At 36.7% G+C, this 9300-nt stretch overlaps 1 protein-coding gene across 1 annotated transcript in view; it reads left to right on the forward strand.

Moving 5' to 3' along the window:
• Positions 1-3500, forward strand: part of Ankub1 (ankyrin repeat and ubiquitin domain containing 1) — a 26482-nt gene extending 22982 nt beyond the window's left edge. Inside the window, exon 6 of the mRNA XM_010625295.3 lies at positions 3220-3500. Coding sequence (XP_010623597.1) covers positions 3220-3349 — 130 coding nt within the window. The 3' untranslated portion in view covers positions 3350-3500. The remainder of the gene's footprint in view (positions 1-3219) is intronic.
• Positions 3501-9300: the final 5800 nt, after the last annotated feature.

Raw genomic sequence — 9300 nt, forward strand, 5'->3', positions numbered from 1 at the left:
TTTTTTTTTTTTTTTTTTTTTTTTTTTTTGGTACCCGGAATCAAACTCCAGACCTTGTACTTCCGAGGCAGGTGGCAGCACCACTGAGCTAAATCCTCAGCCCCATCTCTCCCCATTTGTTTCTGTTCTCTTTCCACGACACCTTTCCCAGGATCTGTTCCACTTGCTTTTGTTGGTGGACTGTGGAGAGAAAAGGGAGGCCTTTAGACTCCTGTCTCTGTGCCTTCTTCTTGATCTGCTCCAGGCCCCAGTCACAGAAACACGTATGTCTGTATACAACATCCTGTCAAGGGAGGCAATCAGGGGGTCTGAGCACTCATCTCTCGATGACCAACGCAGCTCTTGGACCAAAAAGATACACATGAGAGGATGTGCACCATTTCGATGGCTTTGTGCATCATTAGCAAACTACTATCAGAGCCAGGCGATGGGGAAGAACCTAATGTGATCCATAATGCTGTCCGGGGAATTGGGCCAGTGCACAGCCATTGGTGATTGTTCAGTGTAAGGAGGGGACCACAGAAAACTCATCCGGCATTGTGTAAAAGTGTATGCTGAGCCATGTGCCATTTGGATTCATAAATATACCTCTTAGGGTTGAATCGAAGCTAGCATTGCTGGGCTGGGGATTTAGCTCCGTGGTTCCACTGCCTGTCTCGCAAGCGTAAGGCTCTGAGTTCGATCCCCTGTCACAAACAAAAGGAAAAAAAAAATGTAGCATTGCTGCCTTTAACCTAGACCTGTGGTGACAAACCTACAGCACGTGTGCCGCAGCAAGTTGTTTGTATCATTGAAAGCTCAAAAATGCTCCCTGCCACTGGCATAGACCAAGTGTTGGTGTAAGCCTGTGTTGGTAAATTCATGGCAGAGGCCAAAGGGTCACACAGCATGTAACCCCTCAGCCTATGAGTTGCTGTGGGCTTTACAGAGATCAAAGGCTATCACTAAAATGTAACTAGACGCTAACCTTGCTTATTGCATATCATCTGATCCCAGCGAGCATTTTGTAGCCTAGAAATCTGATTTAGTGAAGTTTCAAATGTGAGGGATTTGTCCAGAAGGTGGAGTATTAAAGGGAGCTGAGAGTAGACAGCAATCCCAAATACTGACTCTGACGCGTTCTTGGGCTCCATATTAAAGTTTCGTGTTTTATTTTTTTAATACCAAGGCATAACTTGTTTCTTTTCTTTACTTTTTGTATCCCTAGTATCCAGAAGATTCCCTGACATAAAAGGAAGTACTCAATAGTTTTTTTGTTTTGTTTTTGGTACCAGTGATTGAACTCAGGACCTTGTGCTTGCAAGGCAGGCACGGTGTCAACACACAGTTTTTGCATGAATGCAGATAAGTTAGGGTTCAAATGTCAGGGAGAGAATGAAGGTGATTTCTGGACTGAGGAGGAACTAGGACATACATCAGAATGGAGAGAACATTTCAAATTAAGTTGGGTGGGATATGGAAGGATAAATAAAGGTTCTTGAGTAACCTCAAGGCTTAAGTTGATTTTAAAAGCAGCACAGATGGATGAACTCACCTTAGAGGGCCCAGAAAGACACATTCATAGAGGTAAAGCAAGAAGTTAATCCAGAGCAAATAAGTTAAGCAGGCATGGATAGATGTAGTTGAAATGTTTGAAACACTAAGATGTTTTTATGCAAGGCTGCTCCCAACAGTTTGAGTGGAAGCCTTAAAAAAAAATCTACAGGACTTTAGTAAACAAAAGTAGTGATAATGAAGGAAAGGATCTAGATCAAGACAGTAACCTGGTCAAAGATACTGCTTTGTGAAAGAGCAAGCAAGAGGTGTAGTTTTCAAGAGGTTAAATGGATTTACAAAAAGCATTTTAGAGGCTAGGGAGAAATTTATTGCCCATAAGGCTGGCTAGGTACATTGCATCTAAATTAAGAAACATTTTTATGTCCTAGCAGAGAATTGAATTCTTATTTTGTTTTTCATGAGGTATAAATTGGGTACTTCATTATTATTATTATTTATTTATTTATATTTTCGGGGTACCGGGGATCAAACTCAGGTCCTTGCACTTGCAAGGCAGGCGGTGGCACCATAAAGCTAAATCCCCAGTCCAAGATCCTTTTTTTATAAAGTAAGTAATTTCGTCGGTTTTTGTTTATGTTTTGAAGACAAAGCTGGTGGAGATGTATAGGAGACTCACTGGAAAGGTGTGAAAACGCTAAAATAAGAAGCAGCAATAAGAGAAGCAAGAAATAATAAGTATTTAGACTACGATAACAGTAGTAGTCAGGGAAGAGAGAAAGTACTAAAGAGAGAAGCTACGTCTGGGGAATAGCCTATGAAGTTTGGGCACCAATTGGGAGTATGAGCGGAGAAAGAAGGAATTGAGTTTTGCTTCCAGTTTTAGAGATGAGGAGGACAGCAAAGGCAATGTGTCCTCACTGGAAGAAGATTAAAGATATGTCAAATTTGACAGTTTTATTTGCTAACTGGAGATATGTAAGTTTTAAGAAAGGCCAAGATTTAGGGGTCCTGAACAGAATTGAAGCGATGCATAAGTGAACTTCCCAGCATAAAGGGACAAAGGGAGGAGGAACAAGGGTTAAATCTTAGAGGACTCCGACATTTAAGAAGATGTACAATTCTTCTGTAATGAACACATTTGCATCCTATGAAGTAGGATTAGTCACAGTCAAATTTATGTCTTCCTTAGTAGGTAGCCAGAAAACAACTATCTGAAATAACTTCTAGTACATTTCAGTTAAAGCAGCCTGGCGATTTAGCTCAGTGGTTCTGCTATCTGCCTTGCAAGTAAGCTTGATCCTAAAAAAAAAAAAAAAAAAAAAAAAAAAAAAAGTTACATACATTTCAGTTAAAGATTTTCAAAAAACTTAGATTTCCTCAATGGAAAATCCTAATGGGCATTTGGAGGAGAACTGGTTACAAATATGTGATATAAGAAGGACAAATTGAAAACGTCTCAAGCTAAAAAATTTTACAGGATATTAATAGGCTTTCTGTTTCTAGCTGCAAGCTCTAAACTTCTAGTATTGGCTTGGGAACACCTCATTACCACAACATCACAAAGAATTGGTTTTACAAAGAATCTTGTTTCTATTCACATCCTACCCACGTAATAAGACAAACTAGCCACAACTACAAAAATCAACCTGAATATTTCCACTCTTTCATCTATGAAAAGGGATGAGACTAACCCTCCTGATGAATTCTCTTATTTTCTTCCAGTGCCTTTAAAGAGAAACGATGGCTTCAACAATTAGAAATAGCAAGAGCCCTTGCCAAAAAGAGCATTTCTAACCTGACTACCCAAGGAGGTCTGACAGCATGTGAAAACCTTCCAGAAGCCATGCTTTGAAAAGTCATAACTTTATTCTGTACAAAGACCTGTGCAAACAATCCCCAGTACCAAGGTTAAAATTTCTAGTTCCAGCTCTGATGCTTGCAATTCTAGTGCTATGACTTCAACAAGATATTTAATGGATGACATCATGTTTTCTTGAGTTACATCACCCCCTGCCCTGTGAAAATGCAGGGCTTTCTACAGGGTGGGATAGAGGATAGGAAACAAGGATGAAATAATTTTTAGTTTCTTCCTTTATTTTTCTAGATTTGTTTTGTTTTAATGCTTTTGAATTTTTAAGTCATATAAATGTAGAATACAATGAAAAAATGCTTAAAATTCTATGTAAGAAAATTGTAAGGGTCAGGGATTTAGCACAGTGGCCCTGCACCTGCACCTGGCAAGGGCAAGTGCAAGGTCCTGAGTTCAATTCTCAGTACCAAGAATTTTCTTTTTTAGAGAGGAGTTACAAGTGTCATCCAGATGTTTTGCTGGTCTGAACATATTTTGTGTTTTTTGTTTTTGTTTTTGTACCAGGTATGGAACTCAGGACCTTGCCTTTGTGAGGCAGGTGGTGGATCCACTGAGCTATATCCACGGCTAGACATATTTTTACTAGTATCTTTTTTTTTTTTGTACAGGGGATCAAACTCGGGTCCTTGGGCTTGCGAGGCAGGCAGCAGAACCACTGAGCTAAATCCCTGGCCCAACATATTTTTAATTTCTGCTAAAATACATAGATCCTAAATGTAATAGAATGGGCTTAATATATATCTGTATAAATAATATCTAAATTAAGATGTAGAATGCCTTGGTTACCCCAGAAAGTTTCTTCAAGTTCCTAAATCAATCCCAATATCTACAGGCAAATGTTATTCTGATTCTGTCAGCACAGAGAAGATTTCCAGTTTGTTCATTTGTTCACGTTTGTTCCATTTGTTCATTTATTCACACTTGTATCTTGATTATTTTGCTATTCTTGATATTTTGGATCATTTACATTGCTGCATGTATCCGTAGTACTTTTTACTATTGACTAGTATTCTATTGTATGAAATACACTGTAATTTACCTATCAACTCTGTGGACATCTAGATCACCTTCCACTTGAAATAATATAAGTAAAGGTCTTACAAACATTACTATAAAATTATTTTTCTGGATATATGTTTTCATTAACTTTGTTCCAATACCTAGGAGTGGAATTGTTAGATCATAGGGTTAATGTACATTTAACATCATAAGAATCTAGTTAATCATCATTCGAAGTGATTTTATCATTTCACAATGTGACATATTCAAAAGGCCTGAAGATTTAGCTTAGTCGTAGAGCACTTGTTTAACATACGTGATGCCCTGGGTGGGATCTCCAGCACCATAGGAAAAAAAAGTTCTGGCTACCTTACAAGCTGCACTTTTACTGTCTTCAGTGTCTTTTAATTTTTAATCATTCTAGTTCAGGGATGGCGAACATTTTAGAGCTTTCAATGATGCAAGCAGCTCACTGTGGCTTGTGGTTCAGGGTCTTGAAATAGCATACCATTGTGGTTTTCATTTGCATGTCCTTGGCATTTGTGATAGTACACACTTTCATGCACTTTTTGTCCATTTGTATATCTTCTTTTGTGAAGTGCCAAGTTTTGTCTATTTTAAAAATTGGAGTTTTAAAAAAATGATTGGGGCTTTTAGTATTCATGATACAAATTCTCCATAAGATGTTTGTATTGTGCATATTTTCCCAGTCTATAGCTAACTTTTACACTATATTAGTGGTATCTTTTGATACACAAAAGTTTTTTACTTTGTTTTTTGTGTGTATATATTTGTGTGTATTTATATAAGAAAAATATATACATATCTTCACACAAAATGAGCCTGATATTAGCAAAAAGATAAGTAACTTCTGGGGGTTAAGTGACAGCATGGGTACAGCAAGAAAGGAAAAACACACATTTAACTTTTAAATATACTTTGATATTTGGCAGAATACTGGCCATCCCTGGGCTTCTGCATTTGACAGACACACAAACTAGTGATACTTAGAGAAAAAAATGTTTTAAGTGGTGTCCCCCATACCTTAGTTTTTCTTAAAGTCAGCTGGCCCAGCAGACAGTTTTCTAACCACTAGGAACAAAAACTTTGACTCCAAGGCACAAGCAAAACCATTTAAAACATGAAAATTGAAAATCTTCATCAAGGAGAGAAAATGACCAAAGAAGTCTACTTCCAACAAAACCGAGGCAACACTGATTTCTCTGCTTTCATTTTGTAAGTGGTTCTCAGTACAATGTGCTCTAAATAAATAAGTAAAAATAAAATTTCTCACTTGATAGGTGTAGCATGTTGATAGATAAACTCAACATGAAATACAACAGGTCAAAGACATAATGAACAAGAAGCAATGGGAAATCAGGGTTTGGGGAAAATTAGCTTAAAAGGGGGGCTGTCACCAGACTGTAAATGCTCTCCAAGAGCTCTAAACTGTCTAGGAGTTAGTACAGTTTGGGTAACAGTTAACAAATCTACAGAAATCTTTAAAATAATCATTACAACCTAAATTCACCATGTAAACACACAGTACAGACCTGCCCTGAAAAGAATTATGCAAAACTGAGATCTGGCACTGTATGATTCTGTAATGTTAATTCAACCTAGCAGTTCCATTCTCCCTACCCGGCCCTACACTTCACCTCTCAAATCTAAATTTCTGCAAGAAATAGCAGACTTTTTTATTCCATTAAGTTTACTGGTACATTGTAGTGATACATTATGATCACATTCATCATTGGGAATTTGTACCTGTCCATGATCTATCTAGGTTCTTGCTTTCTTTCCCCATTTCCCTTCCTTCCCTTCCACCCATCTCTATTTATAAAAACTTTGTTTCCATTTTTTCCTTCTCTTCTCATGTTGTTTACTTTCCCCCACCCCCCAACCCCAGTACCTCTTCCATTTTAGACATTTTTTCCTATTTTAGTATTATCTATTTTACATTTTAGTCCTCAATTACTCTTACAGTTTCTCACACAAGATAAGTTATTCAGTACTTACACATGTGCATCCTACTCATTTCACTTAAGAGTATGGCCTCAGATGAAGACTCAGCATAAGAAAGAAATGGAAACAACGAATGCCCAACAGAAGAAAGAAATGGAATCCATAAAACAGATTCAAACAGATATCCAGGAGATTAAAAACTCTATTGAAAGTGTACCCAACAGAATAAAAGATTGCGAAGATAGAATTTCAGATATAGAAGATAGGATCGCAGTCAGTGACAGTGAAAAAAGAGTTCTCTTAAAAACAGTAAGGGATCATGAGAAATCAATCCAACAACTCCTACATGATACAAAGAAAAATAACATAAGACTAATAGGAATTCATGAAAAAAACAGGAGAAAACGCAAATGACATAAAAAAGCTCTTCACAGAATTAATGACAGAAAACTTCCCAAACAGAAGGGAAGAATTAGACATACAGATAAGAGAGGCATATAGAACCCCAACTAACCACGATAAAAAAAAAATCTACACCTAGACATATAATAATCAAGATTCCAGAAATCCAACAGAAAAACAAAATACTACAAGCAGTAAGAGAAAAGAAACAAATCACATACAAAGGAAAGCCAATTAGAATCACAGCAGACTTTTCAACACAAACCCTTAGGTCAAGGAGAGCCTGGAGTGAGGTATTCCAAGTCCTAAAAGAAAAGAATCTCCAACCTAGACTGATGTGTCCTGCAAAACTCTCTTTCAAAATAGATGGGGAAATAAAATACTTCCACGACAAAGAGCACCTGAGAAATTTCATGAACACCAAACCAGCACTGCAAGGAATTCTAAACAATATCCTAGAAAAGGACAACGAAATTCACAATAACATGAGGCCCAACAGACCAAATCAAATAGGCAAGGCAAGAAACTAAAAGGAGATGGGAGAAAAAGTAAAAAGAGTCAACAAATGGACAAAAACATGACAAGAATAAGTCAAAATATATCAGTTGTAACCATCAATGTTAATGGCCTCAATTCACCAATCAAGAGAAACAGATTGGCAGAATGGATTAAGAAGCAAAATCCAACAATATGTTGTATACAAGAAACACACCTAGTGCAAAAGGAAGTCCATAGACTGAAAGTGAAAGGATGGAAAACAATTCTCCATGCGTCAGGAGTCCAGAAAAAAGCAGGGGTAGCAATCTTATTCTCAGATAAAGTAAATTTCAAACCAAAACTCATTAAGAGAGACAAAGAAGGACACTACATCCTTGTAAAGGGAACAATTCAAGAGGAAGAGCTGACAATCATAAACATATATGCACCAAATATAAATGCCCCCAACTATATAAAACAAATATTAAGTAACATGAAAAACCAAATAAGCACTAATACAATTGTAGTGGGGGATTTAAATACCCCACTATCACAAATTGACAGATCTACTAGGCAGAAAATCAACAATGAAATAATAGAACTGAACCAAGCTTTGGAACACATGGACTTAATAGATGTTTATAGAGTATTCCACCCCCAAAAACCAGAATATACATTCTTTTCGGCTGCACATGGATCATTCTCCAAAATAGACCACATACTGGCTCACAAAACAGGTCTAAATAAATGCAAAAAAATTGAAGTCATCCCCTGTTTATTATCAGATCATAGTGCAATCAAACTAGACATCAATAGCACAAGAAACTATAGAAACTTCACAAGCACATGGAAACTGAACAACACTCTCCTAAACAATCAATGGATTACAGAGGAAATTAAAGAAGAAATTAGACAGTTTTTACAAATAAATGAGAATGCCAATACAACATACAGGAATCTTTGGGACACAATGAAAGCAGTTCTACGTGGAAAATTCATAACATTGAATGCCCACACTAGGAAAACAGAGCGGGCTCAAATAAACAACTTAACGATGAAACTTAGACTCCTAGAAAAACAAGAGCAAGAAAAACCCAAAGCTCGAACAAGAGAGGAAATTATAAAGATCCGAGCAGAAATCAATGCAATTGAAATTAAGAAAACGATACAAAAAATAAATGAAACAAAGAGCTGGTTTTTTGAAAGAATAAATAAAATTGACAAACCCTTAGCTAATCTTATCAAAAAAAGGAAAGAAAAGGCTCAGATCCATGCAATTAGGAATGAAAAAGGCGAAGTCACAACAGATCCGAAAGAAATCCAGAGGATCATGAACACCTACTTTGAGAACCTGTACTCTAATAAAATGGAAAACACAGAAGAAATGGACAGATTTCTAGATACTTATGAATTACCAAAGTTGAACGAAGAAGATAAAAACATTTTAAACACCCCAATCACAATCAGTGAAATTGAAAATGTAATTAAAAACTTACCAACAAAGAAAAGCCCAGGCCCTGATGGATTCACTGCTGAATTTTACAAGACATTTAGAGAAGAACTACTACCATTACTCTTCAAACTTTTCAATGAAATTGAAAGAGAAGCTATACTTCCAAATTCATTCCTGGAAGCAAGTATCACTCTGATTCCCAAACCAGAGAAAGATACAACCAAAAAGGAGAACTACAGACCAATCTCCTTAATGAATATAGATGCAAAAATCCTTAATAAGATACTAGCAAACAGAATACAGAGGATTATTAAGAAGATCATCCATCATGACCAAGTCGGATTTATTCCAGAGATGCAAGGGTGGTTCAACATACGAAAGTCAGTGAATGTAATACATTATATTAACAAAGTCAAGGACAAAAACCATATGATCCTCTCAATAGATGCAGAAAAAGCATTTGATAAAATTCAACACCCATTCATGATAAAAACCCTGCAAAAAATTGGAATAGATGGTCTATACCTCAATTTAATAAAGGCTATCTATGAAAATCCATCAGCCAACATCATATTGAATGGCCAAAAACTGAAAACCTTCACGTCAAAATCAGGAGCAAGACAAGGATGCCCACTAT

This window comes from Fukomys damarensis, unplaced genomic scaffold (assembly GCF_012274545.1).
Source record: "Fukomys damarensis isolate Sample0158 unplaced genomic scaffold, DMR_v1.0_HiC HiC_scaffold_37, whole genome shotgun sequence".
Taxonomy (NCBI): Eukaryota; Metazoa; Chordata; class Mammalia; order Rodentia; family Bathyergidae; genus Fukomys; species Fukomys damarensis.